Below are 15,982 nucleotides of genomic sequence, written 5' to 3' on the forward strand. Positions count from 1 at the left end.
TAAAAGTTACAGTCTGACCCAGCTTGACCTAGCTGGGAAAATGTGACCTTTGTCACAAATTAGAGGACCTTCATGACGCTACACAGGTTTAAAAAGTTAAGAATTTATTACTAAAAATTTTAAAGCTGACAATTTGAAAATGACAATTTAAAGGAGTGGCAATTTGTAACTGACAATTTGTAACAGCTTGATATTAAAAGCAAACTTGTGTCTGAATGAAAAGCTAAATTCAAATGCGAGGTTTGGATGCGTGGATGAAATCTCAGAAGATTTCTTTCGGAGACAGAAACGCGTTCTGGGTGAAAAATATTATTTTGCAGCTAACTGATGTTTCTTAGAGATAACAAGATACAGACGACATCTGTCGGACAGTGTCTACCTCACCCAGTTCAGGAGACCCTCTGTGGATTCGAGATGTCAAGTGGAGATGGTTTCCTCCGAGCACGAGGTTGGTAGAAGGACCTCAGTGCGACTCAAATCGGTCCTGAGATGTCTCCGGGTCACAATGACTGATGAAACTATTTGCGTCTCAAAATCAATTACTCTGAAGGAGTTTTGCATCAGCTGGTTACAGGTGCATTTATTCGGAGCAATTCTATCGGTGTGACAGAACGCTTAGTGAGGATTCAGGCGGCCGACCCTCGTCCTCTGGTTGGTTGAAGAACTGGACTTGAGCTGCTGAGATTTTAGTTTTAACAAATCCTCAGAATGCGCCCTCTCAGTGTCAGAAAGCTTTTTGTTATGGAGCAAAGACATGTGAGAACAAGTTAACTTTTACCCTTGATTCAGTCCTGCATGAGGTGTACATGTGCAAATGACCTTCTGGTTACTGATCACACATTACTGATTATCATAAATAATAATAATTATTAACCCAAAGAAAAATAAGTCATTTCAGTAATTAAATACATTTATAATGAACCATGGTAATTATTTGTGACGATTATTATATGATTGTAATAAACAGTAAAAACAGTTTATTAAAATTATTATTCAAAAATCCTGATGTGTCCTTCATCTTGGGACGGAACAGCAGAAAGATAAAAGACGGTGTTTAGCAGACTTCACGGCTCCTGATGGATAATCTGTGGAACAAAAGTTACAGCTTGACCCAGCTGGGGAAGTGTGACCTTTGGGTCACAAATATGAGGCCATTCATGTCGCTACATTAGTTTATTTAACCCTTCTGTTGTGTTAGGGTCAAAATGGACCCGTTTTCAAGTTTAACTGTAAAAAGTACACTTTCCTTCTTTGTCCTGGAATGAGGCTTCATCTAAACCTCAGACGCGCCTATTTAAATGCTGCAAAATCAATTTTCACAATTTTACTAAATTCTAAATGTCTCAAAACAAATCAGTTACATCTGTGGTGTAACGGGTCCAAAATGACCCGGCAGAGAAAACGGCTGTTGTATGCATCAATTAAAAGCTATGGGTTCCTCTGAGGATCAGTTATGGCCCACATCACCAACACACACACACACACACACACACACACACACACACACACACACACACACACACACACACACACACACACACACACACACACACACACACACACACACACACAGTGTTGTATATCATTGTTCATTTAATGGTTAAATAAAAGTTGGTTTTATGGAAAAACAAATGTTACTTGTTGTATTTATCCTACCATTTATCTATGTGGGTTTGTTTTGACCCGAAGCACCAAAAATGTCACTATTGTTAATCATTTTAAATAGTAAAAAAATGATAAATTTTTTTGGGTAGGTGTACTCTAATATTAGTTTATAACACATTTATAGATTATTGTTACTCATTCTATAAGAAAAATAAATATATTTAGTGAATTTAAACAGTTTTAGCAATCAAAAATGAGTGTTATATTTTAAAATACTGTGCCTGTGGAGCCAACTAAAAAACAATTCACACACTGGTTCCATTTAAATGACTAAGCCAGCAATTAGCTGAAAAACAACATTTGAAGAAAACTGGTGATTTTAAGCCTTTTCAAGCATTTTTAAATCATGAGTCCAAATGGACCCGCTAACACCACAGGTGTAAACAGCTTTCTAACACATTACAAGGGTTAAATGATTTAGTTCATGTTTCTGGTTTAATCTGCATCCCGTTGGCTTCAGCTCTCTGCTTTTATTCTTTATTCAGGTTGAGGAGCTGCAGGTTGTCAGGGCTCAGCTGTTCTTCTCTGGGCTCAGCTCTGAAGTCCAACCCGTCCCATCTGACAGAACTGGACCTGAGCTGGAACTACCGGTCTGGTTCTGTAGTGAAGGATCTCTGTGGTTTCCTGAAGAGTCCACACTGTAGACTGGAGGTTCTGAGGTCAGTTCTCTGCAGCTGTTGGAGGTTTTCTGTGTTTAACAAACTAAAATCATTCACTGATGCTTCAGAATTTATTTATTTATTTACAAAAACTTTTTTACTCCAAAACTTTAATCTGAACTTTTATTTTTTTCAGAAATTTTCAGTTTTTACAAAAGTTCAAATAGAAGTTTTTAGAAGAAAAACAAGTTTCTGTTTCTGCTTGTTTAAGCGTTTTGGTCCTCTCACCTACTGATGCAGGTTCAGTGAGGAATGGAAGTCTCTGAAGTCTTCACTGTACCTAATGGAGTCAGACATGGTGGAGTCTGTCTCCTGAACCTTGATGATGTGTCTGATGCACTGAATGAATGCTAGACTGGATGCTTGGTGGACCACCTCCTTGTAAATGATTGAATGTCTGCAGGTGATTTAGTGCTCTGGTGTCCCTACAGTGCTGGCATGCAGCAGCTGCTCAGGGTCTTTTCTATGGTGAACAGTGTGACCTCATGTTTAACCCTGCAGGTAACGAGGACCAGAAGCGGAACTCTCCATCTTTTATTTAATGAACCAAGTCCTGGATGTGATGAGAAACATCACATGTTTTGGTCCATTCTAAGAAGTGATGTGTGTGATGATGAGATGTAAAGAGACAGTGCTGTAAGCTGTACATGCAGGCTAACACTCTGGTAGAGTAACTGTAGCATGTGCTCAGACCACATTAAAGTGACCCTTTGTCCTTCCTCTTGTACCTCTTTCTATACGGCCCACTTGTGCTGCAGCTCTAGTCAGGCTGTAATGAAGAAACTACAAGTGTCTTATCAGGATGCATGTTTAGCTCTTTTCCACCGACAATACTCAAAGAAAGTGGGATTAGCACAACTCACCTGGACACCTTTTCCACCAGGCTGCAGCTTGGGCAGAACTTCAGTACCTCCTGGTTCTTTTCTTCCCAGATGAGGGTCGTCTGGAGCACACTTTACTTTTACCACAGTAATACTTCAATAATGACTATGAGGCAGTACGTCACTGTAACTTGGTTTATGTAGAAAAAGTGACAAACAGAAGATGATAAAGACTGGAAGTGAACAAGTATAGGAGGAGTAATAATGAAATCAAGTGAACACTTGGGATGGACTAAAAACATGAGGATAAACTAGGGAGCAATAAAGAAAAAACAGAAGGATGGCCCACTACTGGATTAAATCCAAATAAAGACAAGGGAACACAGAACATAACACTGGAAGAGAAGATGGAAATGGGGAGGACAACTAAAGGATTGACTCTAAGGACACTAAATCATCTATTTACATTTAAAAGTTAAAAAACTTTTACTGAATAAAATATTAAACATCAGTTCATCATGTTTTTGTTTCTGACATGATAAAATAATTTAGTTTATTTCAATGATTTAGTTCATGTTTCTGTTTTAACCTGCATCCTGTTGGCTTCAGCTCTCTGCTTTTACTCTTTATTCAGGTTGGAGGACTGCAGGTTGTCAGAGATCAGCTGTCCTTCTCTGGACTCAGCTCTGAAGTCCAACCCGTCTCATCTGACACAACTGGACCTGAGTCACAACCCCCTGTCTCGTCCTGTAGTGAAGGATCTCTGTGGTTTCCTGGAGAGTCCAGACTGTAGACTGGAGGTTCTGAGGTCAGTTCTCTGCAGCTGTTGGAGGTTCTCTTTCTTAACATTCGTTTCGATGTCTCACTATGGGATACGCCCCTCCGCGGATTCCTCAGAAGCACTTATCTCAATACGCCAATCCTGATTGGCCAGTGACCGTGACGTACGCGTCCCCCTGCTACTATAAGTAGCAAGCGTCCCAACGTACGCACTATTCAATCACCTCTTCTCGCTTCGGTGGTCGCTTATCTCTGAGGTAAGTTAGCTCAACTGTTCACAGACGGAGCCTTCTAATATTCTCTCCGTCGCCGAACGTTAACTTACCGTCTAGGGCTGCAACAACGAATCGATAAATTCGATGAAAATCGATTACTAAAAGCGTTGGCAACGAATTGCGTCATCGATTCGTTGTGTCGCACAACTTTTCCAAAAGCGCCCCCCCCCCCCCCTCCCGCCCGCCGTTGCGCGCAGACCAGAGCAAGTCAGATCAGCGCGAGGGAGAGCCACAGATCAGCGCTAGGGAGAGCCGCAGATCAGCGCGAGGGAGAGCCGGCAGATCAGTGCGGGGAGAGCCGGCAGATCAGCGCGAGGGAGAGCCGCAGATCAGCGCGAGGGAGAGCCGGCAGATCAGCGCGAGGGAGAGCCGGCAGATCAGCGCAAGGGGAGCCGGCAGATCAGCGCGAGGGAGAGACGCAGATCAGCGTGAGGGAGAGCCGGTACCGGCAGATCAGCGCGAGGGAGAGCCGGGAGACTTGCGCTGCTGCGAACCGGTTCCGCATTGTCGCGCAGCGATCCAGGCAGCTTCTTCCAGCGCATGGTCCATTCTCAAAGTGGCGCAACCAAAAAACTATAATTAGCACACGATCGTTCATGTCCGCACATGTTCTCTATTTTCTGTCTTATTTGTGCCTGAAGCGCTCTGCTGCGGAGCTCATCACCTGTGCTGTGGTGATGTCACCTCACGCAGCATCGAAAACGCGCTCTGCGCTTTTCGGTCAGGAGATCCCTTTGATCTGCTCAAAAGTAACTGATGAGGTGAAAAGGTAAGAATCCAGGCAACAGATTTTCTGGAGAATTAAGAGGAGATGCAGGAAGATGAGAGACAGACAGGACAGGAAAATAGTTAAATAAAAACAAGAAAACAAAACAAAGTGTTGAAAAGTCAAATGTAGGTAGATTTATCTCCACTACACGTTTTTACCAGTAAAAAACAAGTTATACACATGTAATATTTATACATCTGATACAATTCAGATCACCTTCAAAACTCAGTCACACACCCAGGGCCGTTTCAAGACATTTTGGGGGCCAAGGCAAAATGCCCCCCCCCCCCCCCCAATAACTGGGCTCCCCAGAAGCCTCTGTGTAATTCATGCCCTCTCCAGTAGTGTTAGTTATACGGTGTTTATAAAAGCCCCTCAGACATTACTGACATGTTCTAATATTATCAGATGAAAAACTAAATTATCAGACATGCTGTCTCATCTGCTTCTTTTCTAAACTTGCAAAAAGTAACAAAACCATTTGAAAGCCACTATTTGTGGATTCTCTGAAAGTTTCCATGGAGTGTGTGACAACTTATTTTTTCATTGATCCTATCGTCTAATCTCACAGCTGAAACAAGCATCCTTAATAATCTGTGCACAGGAAGCTTACCGATGCTGTAGTAAAACAAAAGGTATAATAATTTATTATTAATAAAACCTTGTTGCAGCACTAAAGCAGAAAAATTAGATTTTGCATTAAATATGCAAAATATTTACATATGAATTGTTTTAGAGCCCTTTAATTGGCAGAATCTGATATTAATTTAGTTCTTACAAAAAATGGGTCCCAACATGGTTTGTGTGGCGTTGCCATAGTGTGACGTCATAGGCACAGATCCCCTGTCCTCTTGTTTGGAAATGGAAATATGGTCACCCTACATTAAACAAACTGTCCACCCGGGCTTTTGCACTGCACAGAGACGCTTCGCTGCATACGACTGAACGTCAGTTGAGAGTCAGTCTCATGCAGACTGACCAATGAAGAGAAGGCCTCAAGTTAAGACCCTCTCCTCATTGGTCAGTCCACACGAGGTGGGTCAAAGGTTACTCTGGGCGGGTTACGTGTTGTCAGGCATTCAAGTATTGAGTATATTTACTGCATATTACAGTAAAATATTCTGTATGTGACCACATTATGGTGATCCTTGGGTCGTGATGATGGAGCCCTTGAATATTGTTGCCCAGGGTACAACAAAGTGTTAATCTGGCCCTGGTTCCGCCGTCACATTCCCGCAGAAACTGGTTGATCACACCGGGGCCAGACTACTAGCATGTGGTTTTACGACCACAATGTCCTCAGAAGCAAAAACGCTTTTAAAAGGGAGGGAGGAGTCCTAACTGTTGCTGCAGGCGTGTTGTGTGTGAGTGCAGTTATATACTGGTTAATATATTTTTGGGTTCAGTTGCTTTCATGTGGCCTAATGCGAGTCTATTTGGGATCATTGGAATGATCAGCAGCATTTCTTGATGTGACTTTATGGCAGTTGCCCAGGGCATCATCGCAAGGAGGATGGCATTCATTTACTTTTGTTTTATTTGGTATTTTTTCAGTCATTTTTGGAAATAGTGATCAATTTTGATTAATTCACAGCCTACGTTTAATTACATTTAAAATAAATGTCAACAGATGAGATCAAACAAAACAGATGAGAATTGCCCTTAAGCTGTTTAACTTGGACCAAGCATTTTAGGTCACAGATAGATGTAGCTTAGGGTCTCTGTCTATACACCTTATAAGACAATTTAGGTGATGGCATGTTGTTTTTCTGCTATTGAACTGTTTTCTAATAATGTTGTGTTAAATAAAGTGAAGGAAGGAGAGAAATAACGTTTCCCAAGCAGTTTTTAAAAATTTCCCCATGTAATCCGATTAATCGATTAATCGTGTCGAGACCCCATCCGATTAATCGATTATCCAAATAATCGTTTGTTGCAGCCCTATTACCGTCCTTCTGTCCTGATCTTCACCATAGGCTCGGGGCATAACGAGCAGCTTCACACTCCAGTGCATCTGTTCGTTCTATGCTAACACACCAGTTAGCCAACATGGAAGCCGCTCCTCCCACCAGAGGAGTCGACGGCGCAGGAGCTCGCCTCTGTACCTGTGGGAACAAAATCTCAAGCAAAGACCCGCACAGGGTCTGCTCGAGCTGCCTCGGGCTGGAACACGCCCAGCTGGCATTGGAAGTCCCCGGGTCATGTGAGAGCTGCGCTTGCTTCACCCTGAAGAGCCTTCGCCGGCGGCTAGCGTGCCAAGCTAGCCTGTCGGGGAAGGACCCTTGCCTGCCGGCCCCTGGGCCACCGCCTGGGGACGCCAGCGAACATGTCCTCCCGGAGCCGGAACCGTGTGCCGAACTCAGCTGGGGCTCACAGCTCGAACTGGCCGGTCCGAGCCACCCCACCGAGGACGTGTTGGAGTTGGATTACGGAGACGACGAGGACACCTCAGAACTCCTCATTTCAGAGGAGGACAAGGAGGACGACGTCTTTCTCCCCATCGCTCAGGCCTCCATGCCTAGCTTTCCGTCCTCTCCCAGGGATGGAGCGGCTTTTCCGGCCGCCCACCTGGACATGCAGTCAGTCTGCCGACGCGCTGCGACCAGGCTCAACATCCCTTGGCCCACCGTGGTCACTGAGGCTGTCAGATCCCGCTACGAGGGAAAGAAGCTGCCTCAGGCCACGAGGGCGGCAAAGCCCCTCCTTCCCGCCTTCCCGGAGCTACTCCAAGAAGTGAGGTCCTCCTGGGACAAACACCCGTTCAGCTCCAGGTCTCCTGTCCAAGGAGCCTCCTCGCTGGACTTCGAAGGGATGGAGAAAGCTGGCATGCTTCACATGCCGCCGATGGAACCGCTGGTTGCAGCCCACCTACACCCACGGCTCTCGGCGACTTCCTCCAGGCCTCCCGCTCTCCCTGCGAAGGCGGACCGCTTCCAGTCGGCGCTGAACGAGCGGGCGTACAAGGCTGCCGCCATCTCGGTCCGAGCTTTGAATGTCTCCTCCATGCTCTCGGCGTACCAAGCCGAGCTCTGTGAGGACATGCATACGAAGCCGTACCCGGAGGTGTGGGAGGAAATCACCGTACTGACCGACATCTGCCTGCGTGTGCAGCGCTGCGCGGTCCATGCTACGGCTAAAGCTATGGGCATGATGGTGCTTCAAGAACGTGCACGATGGCTGAACCTCACCAACCTCTCTGAGAGAGAGAAGGAGGACATTTTGGACATGCCAATCGTGCCTGAAGGCATTTTTGGCTCTGCCCTGGCATCAATGCAGGAACGGTGTGCGGCCAAAAAGAAAGAGGATGAAGCCCTTCATCTCTGCCTTCCCCGTAAACCCTCACCGGCGCTGCCGGCTCGGCTGAACCTGCCTCAGGCAGCTGCCCGAGTCCAGCCTCAGATCTGGATCCCAAAGCGCCCGAAGCCTCAAGCTGTCCAACCAGCTCCTTCGGGCTCAGAGCCTCGACCAGTTTGGCCTCATGGATCCGGCAACCAAGCTGCTCCGCCGCCGGGACAATCCACCAGACACGGCGGTCAGCAGGTGAGGAGGAAGAAGTGGGCAGCCTGTCGGAGTTCTTCCCTCCCGACGCTGCAGCTGGCGGTTCCCCGTTCGCCAGCTCCTCCTGTTCGATGTTGCCATGGTGCTTTCTCCCCCCCTCACGGAACCCCTCCGGCAGAGTTCCCGAGCGGTCCAGGGTGGGGCCAGGACGTGCAGCCGGCGGTGCCGGCTCAAAACACACGTCACAAGCACTCACATTGTTTTTCACAAGCATGTCACGCTCAAGGAGCATTAAAAGGTTTGCTGTCGCATCCAGACAAGATGTCAAGGGCGCAGAAAATATCAATAAAAATTTCACCCATGAGCGGTTCCAGGCGGGGGCGACCCCTGGCGGACTTTCCCGCCAGCCACGGGTCGTCCCCGTAAGCCTGGGCCGTCAAAGCACAAAGCCCTCGCGCATGCGCAGTGGCTGCCACGAGCACCGCTGCCCCACAACCTCTGGAGGGAGCTGGTGCTCCGTGTGTCACGGCTGTGTCACCGCTCTCCACTCACATGGAGGAATGGACAGCGGTTTCTGCTTCACGTTGGGTGCTGAGAACTATTTCGAGGGGTTACAGGCTCCAATTCGCTTCTGTTCCTCCTCGATTCTCCGGCGTAGTGTTCTCCCACGCCCAGGGGTCGTCATCTCACATCCTTCAGGGAGAAATCTCCTCCCTGCTGGAGAAGGGAGCGATATGCATTGTGCCTCCCGATCGGTCTCAGAGCGGTTTCTACTCCAGGTACTTCCTGGTCCCGAAGCGGGGAGGGACCGGGATTCGCCCGATCCTGGATCTGAGGGCCCTGAACCGATGCCTCAGAAAGTACAGATTCAAAATGCTCACGCTCTCATCCCTTTTGCGTCTGATTCACCAGAGCAACTGGTTCACCTCAATCCACCTGAGGGACGCATACTTTCATGTTCCCGTGTACCCTCCACACAGGAAATTTCTGAGGTTTGCCTTTCAGGGAGTGTGTTACGAATACACCGTGCTCCCATTCGGCCTCTCGCTGAGCCCGAGGGTGTTTGTCAGGTGTACGGAGGCGGCGATCGCCCCTCTGAGAGGGAGGGGCATTCGGCTGGCCACGTATTTAGACGACTGGCTCCTGCTGGCACGGTCCAGAGAGGAGACAGCGTCAAACACGCTGGTTGTGATCCCTCACTTGTGTGGTCTGGGTTTCAGAATAAACTGGCAGAAAAGCGCTTTACTCCCCTCCCAGAAAATAACCTTTCTAGCCCTGAATCTGGACTCAGGGGCGTTCACGGCCCGTCTCTCGGCACCGCGCTAAACGCGCTCTCGTTCTGCCTGGCGCGCTTCCGCCTACACAGTTCGGTGCAGTTTGCGTTATGCCTCAGGCTTTTGGGTCTCATGGCGTCGGCTATTTCAGTGGTACCACTCGGCCGTCTACACATGAGAGATTCTCAACGCTGGGTGGCTTCTCTGGGTCTCTCTCCAGTGCGCCACAGAGCGCGCAGGGTGACGGTCTCTGCAGCGTGCGTCACGGCGCTCCGCTGTTGGCGTCACCCCTCCCTCTTGGCACAGGGGGTGCCTTTGGGGTTGTTTCTCGTGAGGAAAGTGGTCACGACAGATGCGAGCCTGTCAGGTTGGGGGGGGGGGGGGGGGGGGCTCCTGGAGGGTCGCTCTGTCAGGGGTGTGTGGAGCAGAGAGCTCTGGGGGACACACATAAATTATCTGGAACTCCTCACGGTCTTTCTAGCCCTGAGGCGCTTCCTGCCTTTTCTCTCCGGCCATCATGTCCTAGTGAGAACAGACAACACCATGACTGTGGCTTATATAAACCACCAGGGGGGGCTGCGCTCCATGCGGTTACACACGCTGGCACGCAGACTGATCCTATGGTGCAGCAGGCATCTCCTCTCAATCAGAGCCACCCATGTCCCGGGTGTTCTGAATCGGGGGGCGTATCTGTTGTCCAGAGGGACACCCCTGTACGGGGATTGGAGCCTGCATCCAGCAGTGTTGGAACAGATTTGGATCCGGTTCGGCACAGCCGTAGTGGATCTTTTTGCCTCCAAGGAGAATGCTCACTGTCCTCTGCGCGACCGAGACGCTCCACTCGGCGTGGACGCGCTGGCGCACGACTGGCCACGGGGACTGCTTTACGCTTTTCCCCCAGTGGCCCTGATACCACCCACCTTGCTGAGGGTACGAACCCAGCTCCACACTCTCATTCTGGTGGCCCCATACTGGCCAGCCATGCATTGGGTGGCGGACATTTTCCAGCTCCTGGAGGGCCAACCTTGGAAACTTCCGCTTCGCAGGGACCTGCTGTCCCAAGCGGGAGGCTCGATCTTCCACCCTCATCCAGAACGGCTGGCCCTGTGGGCCTGGCCCCTGAGGGGTGCGGGCTAGTGTCAGCAGAGCTGCCCCAGGCAGTCATTCGAACCATTCAGAATGCTAGGGCCCCCTCCACTAGGTCCCTATATGACTGTAAATGGAGGGTGTTTGAAGCCTGGTGTCAGGGCAGGGAGGTCTCACCCTTCCAATGCCCAGTGAACGTCATTCTGTCTTTCCTGCAAGACTTGTTGGATGGGAAGAAGGCTTTCTCCACCATTAAAGTGTACCTAGCAGCCATTTCCGCCCGACACTTGGGTTTTGGGAAGAAACTGGCAGGTCAACACCCCCTGGTGTGTAGCTTCATGAGGGGCGCACACAGGCTTCTCCCTGTGTCTCGACCCCTGGTGCCCTCATGGGATCTGTCCTTGGTGCTGTCGGCCCTCTCCGGGCCTCCATTTGAACCTATGGACGGCCTGGACCTTAAGATCCTGTCTCTTAAGGTGGTGCTACTCCTGGCTTTGGTATCTGCAAATGCGAGGCTATTGAGGCTATTTCTATGGCTTACTCCTGTCAGGGCATTCAGGCTCCTGTTGGGCTCAGGGCCCATTCTACTAGGGGCCTGTCTGCTTCTTGGGCCCTTTTTCGGGGGCTGTCAATCCAGGAGATTTGTGCTGCAGCAAGTTGGGCTTCTCCACTTGCACTTGCACGCTTCTATAAGCTTGATGTTTCGGTCCCTGCAATGACTCACACGATTCTGAGTGTGGGGTCTTTGGCGGGCCAAGACGTATCCCTGTAGGTTGGTGATCGCTGGATAAGCTGTCTGGCAATACGGGAGTCTCCATATCCCATAGTGAGACATCGAAACGAATGTTAAGAAAGAGAACTTTAGGTTACTGTCGTAACCCCGGTTCTCTGAGTAACATGAGTGAGATGTCTCACCAGACAACCCTTCTTGCTGGGCGAAGCGAGAAGAGGTGTTTATCTTGAATAGTGCGTACGTTGGGACGCTTGCTACTTATAGTAGCAGGGGGACGCGTACGTCACGGTCACTGGCCAATCAGGATTGGCGTATTGAGATAAGTGCTTCTGAGGAATCCGCGGAGGGGCGTATCCCATAGTGAGACATCTCACTCATGTTACTCAGAGAACCGGGGTTACGACAGTAACCTAAAGTTTTCTGTGTTTAACCCTTTATAGGGCCAACGTCCATATTTAGACACTTCCTCTCACATCATAAATGATGTCAGTGTGCTTTTTCACGAACTCTTAGAATTACGAGATTTCACCCAAACAATCATCAGAGATCAAGCTAGTCACGGTTTGCGCCATGGCGCCATTCCACCAATCAGGGCGGAGCTATAACGGGTCAACTGTTGGTGTGTCTGCAGAGCCAGAAAACTGCTCGTCTCCTCGTGTTTATGGTCAGATCTCTAAAACTAACAACGTTAGTTCGCTGGAGTTTTTGACAATTAACATTGCACCAACATTTTCTAAGTTAACACCCATTTCTCTTAATAACGGTAGTTTCTGCATCTTTACTGTTCCCCAGCTGCTTCAGCCCTCTCCCCCTCCCCCTGATCCAGTCCTCTCCCCCCTCTCCCTGCTTCAGCCCTCTCTCCCCTCCCCCTGCGCAGCAGCCGCAAACTCACTGATGCGCCTGCAGCCTCTCAGAGCTTCTGCTGCTCTAAACATTAAAATAATTATTTCATTTTCTGTTCCTCACTTCTGATTATTTTCACGTCTGTTTATTGCAACCACCAGGTACAAAAACTAACGACCGTTTTTCTGTCCTGTCTGTTTATTATCTTCCTGCATCTCCTCTCAATCCTAAAGAAAAACTGCTATCTGGCTTCATATTTTTTCACCTCATGAGTTACCTTTGAACTGCAGTTCTAAAAGATCTACCGACCGCAAAAACAGCGGAGTGCGTGCTGCGCGCCGGCCACAACACTGGTGATGTGCGTCACCGGAGGACTAAACAGGTGATGCGCTCCGCTCCACAGCAGCAAAACGCATCAGGCGCAAATAAAAGACAGAAAACGTAAAAGGAAATGAGCCGACATGAACAATCGTGAATTAAATTTATTTTTGAGGTGGCGACACCTGATTTGATAATGTTACTGTGGCCGTGCTCAGGACGCAGTGTCTGGAGCGCGTCAACGATCAGAGCTTTGCATGCGCAGGCTGGTTAAGGTTAGGATGGGGGTGAGGGGAAGGTTAAATTAAAGAGGGAAAAGGTCACAATTTGGTTAAATGTCCGTTTTATCGCGGGCGTCAGATGCCGACACTCTGACACAGCGCGTCGCCTCCCAACACGCAGGGGCTCGTCACCTGCTGTCTTTTCCGAGGACTGCATCTTTTCGGTTATCACGTGACAGCGACTAGTCGATGAAAGGCATAAAAAGTCACTACAGAGCAGTGAAGTCGACTAGTCGACTAGTTGATACAACCCCTAGCGCAGAGCTCTGATCGTCGACACGCTCCAGACAGGTGCGTCCTGAGCACGGCCGCAGTAACATTCTCAAAGTGTCGCCACCTCATAAACAAAGTTAACACGCAATCGTTCATGTCGGCTCATTTCCTTTCATGCTTTCTGTCTTTTATTTGTGTCTGATGCATTTCAATGCTGTGGAGCGGAGTGCACCACCTGTTTTGTCCTCTGCTGAATTCACCTCACCGGTGCGGCCCGTGCACGGCGCGCACTCCCGCCATTTGTGCGGTCGGTAGATCTTTTAGAACTGCAGTTCAAAGGTAACTCATGAGGTGAAAAAATATGAAGCCATGGGGAGGGGGGAGAGTGCTGGAGCAGCTGGGGAACAGTAAAGATGCAGAAACTACCGTTGTTCAAAGAAATGTGTGTTAACTTAGAAAATGTGGGCACATTTTTAATTACTTGTCAACTTGTTTCTCCGAGTTAAGACTGCTGCTCGCGTGGACTCCCTTGTGTCTGTGGGCCCCTGGGCCTGTGCCCAGTTTGCGCATATTATAATCCGGCCTTGGTACACGCGCCCTGAACAGGTTAAAGAAATTATGAATATTTTAGGTAAAATCTGTTGTTTTTAGTCATAATCTTAATATTCATGGTAACAGTAATAATAACAATTATGATATTAAATTCATTTAGCATCTCTAAGCTAAGATTTCTCTGGAAAATGGAGGACAGTTATTGCACCAACCAATCTCACCATCAGTGATGATGATGAACAGGAGGAAGATGATGATGTGGCAGATTCTCACATATAAAATATTCTAAATGATTCTAATAATCTGTATTAGATCACAAATTGTATCTATTGTCCAATAACGTATCAAAAATATTCCTCATTAATATCGTTTTATAAAATATTTTATATTGTTTAATAATTGTGATATAATCTGTATTATTGAACAGTGATATCATGTTCTAAAATCATCTCTAAAGTGTCTTATAATTACCTATATTATTCAAAAATATTGTTTATTTCACTTGTTCATGTGTTCATTTTGGGATTTCTTTTACCAGAACAGGGCCAACGTCCATATTTCATCACTTTGTTTTCTCTGGTTTTCTGCATGAAAATAAATATTTAGGAAAATTGTAACAACAGAAACACACTTTGGTTATGGACTGCAATAATACCCTGGGGTTGAAATTTAAACATGAAAACACTTCCATGCGTGTCCTATAAAGGGTTAGCAACTAAAATCATTCACTGGTTCTTCACAATTAGTTTATTTATTTTCATTTAAAAACTTTCATTAAAACTTTAATATTTTCCAGAACGTTCTCAGTTTTTCTAAAAATTTTAAATAAACTATTTTAGAACAAAAACAAGTTTCTGTTTCTGCTGGATTTAAAAACTTTTACTGAATAAAATATGAAACATCAGTTCATCATGTTTTTGTTTCTGACATGATAAAATAATTTAGTTTATTTCAATGATTTAGTTCATGTTTCTTTTTTAACCTGCACCCTGTTGACTTCAGCTCTCTGCTTTTATTCTTTATTCAGGTTGAAGTTCTGCAGGTTGTCAGATATCAGCTGTTCTTCTCTGGGCTCAGCTCTGAAGTCCAACCCGTCCCATCTGACAGAACTGGACCTGAGATGGAACTGTCTGGAGGCTCCAGATGTTGAACAGCTGCTGGGTCTTGTGGAGAGTCCAGACTACAAGCTGCAGACTCTGAGGTCAGTATCTGGGTGGAGTGAGTCTAGGCTGCTGTCAGCAGGACTGGAATAAACCCAGTTAGCATCAAAGCAAAGATCCAGTGTTTCCATTAAAGCTGCAGCTTCCCAGTGGCTGTGAGAGGAGAACGGTGACAGGCTTCATGATTGGATACCAAGGAGCCAATCAGAAGAGCCAGAAGCTTTTTGTGCTGGTTGCTTCCACATGTCTAGAGACAGTGGTCCTCATCCTTCAGATCTGATCTCAGACTGCTGTTTGTCTCGTTTCTACAGGAAACAGCTGATCACTGATCTGTGTCACAGATCTGAGATCAGTCTGACTGCGGCCTGTAAATCATTGGCTCTGGTTTCATGCAGCAGACTTCCATTTAGGATCCATGTGGTTTTTCTACAGAGAAGAACCTCTGCTGTCCACTCAGCACATCTGTCCAGCTGTCCTCCTGTCATTAGTCTGATCCGGATGTGTTCAGGGACAGCCTCCATGTCTCTGACTCAGAAGCAGATGAGTTAGTGTGTTTAGATGTAGCAGCAGTAAAGCATCACTACATGTTTGTGTAGTAATGAAGCCTTCGGGACTCTCAGCTGTTTGTTTCCTCTGGAGTCTCACCTGCAGAGGTAACACACCTGCAGAGGTAACACACCTGCAGAGGTGGCCTTAAAAAGGTCTTAAAAAGTCTTAAATTTGGCTCCCTTCAACCTGCAGATACCCTGTTAAACATCCTTAAAGTTCAAACGTTCAGACGCAGAACACAAAGCGCTGTAAAAAAAAAAGCGTGCAAAGTGGAACTATAAACTAGTGAAAGGTGAACTGTTACTGCACTGATGTTTGCTGATATTGGTTTGAAACGGGTTTTCAGTGGTGTCACATGTACATGAGCAACGGGTGGAATTGTTCCATTTTGTTTTTAGTTTCCGTTACATTTAGGGAGATGTTCTTGGAGGGTGGTTCTGTTTCTGTTGATAAACACTTAGTGTCAGATCTGTTGTCTGAAGAGCTGCAGAGCATCAGTTCCCTTG

General features: G+C 47.2%; 1 protein-coding gene across 2 annotated transcripts in view; it reads left to right on the top strand.

Annotated features, from left to right (window-relative positions):
• Positions 1-15,982, top strand: part of LOC107373957 (NACHT, LRR and PYD domains-containing protein 12) — a 70,225-nt gene that overhangs the window by 46,922 nt on the left and 7,321 nt on the right. The window contains exons 10-12 of one of the 2 annotated variants that reach the window (XM_054737879.2): positions 2,151-2,324; positions 3,780-3,953; positions 14,795-14,968. In XM_054737879.2, the coding sequence (XP_054593854.2) occupies positions 2,151-2,324; positions 3,780-3,953; positions 14,795-14,968 (522 nt within the window). The remainder of the gene's footprint in view (positions 1-2,150; positions 2,325-3,779; positions 3,954-14,794; positions 14,969-15,982) is intronic. The other variant, XM_070551434.1, reaches the window with a different exon arrangement.

Source organism: Nothobranchius furzeri, chromosome 5 (assembly GCF_043380555.1).
Source record: "Nothobranchius furzeri strain GRZ-AD chromosome 5, NfurGRZ-RIMD1, whole genome shotgun sequence".
In the NCBI taxonomy this organism is placed as follows: domain Eukaryota; kingdom Metazoa; phylum Chordata; class Actinopteri; order Cyprinodontiformes; family Nothobranchiidae; genus Nothobranchius; species Nothobranchius furzeri.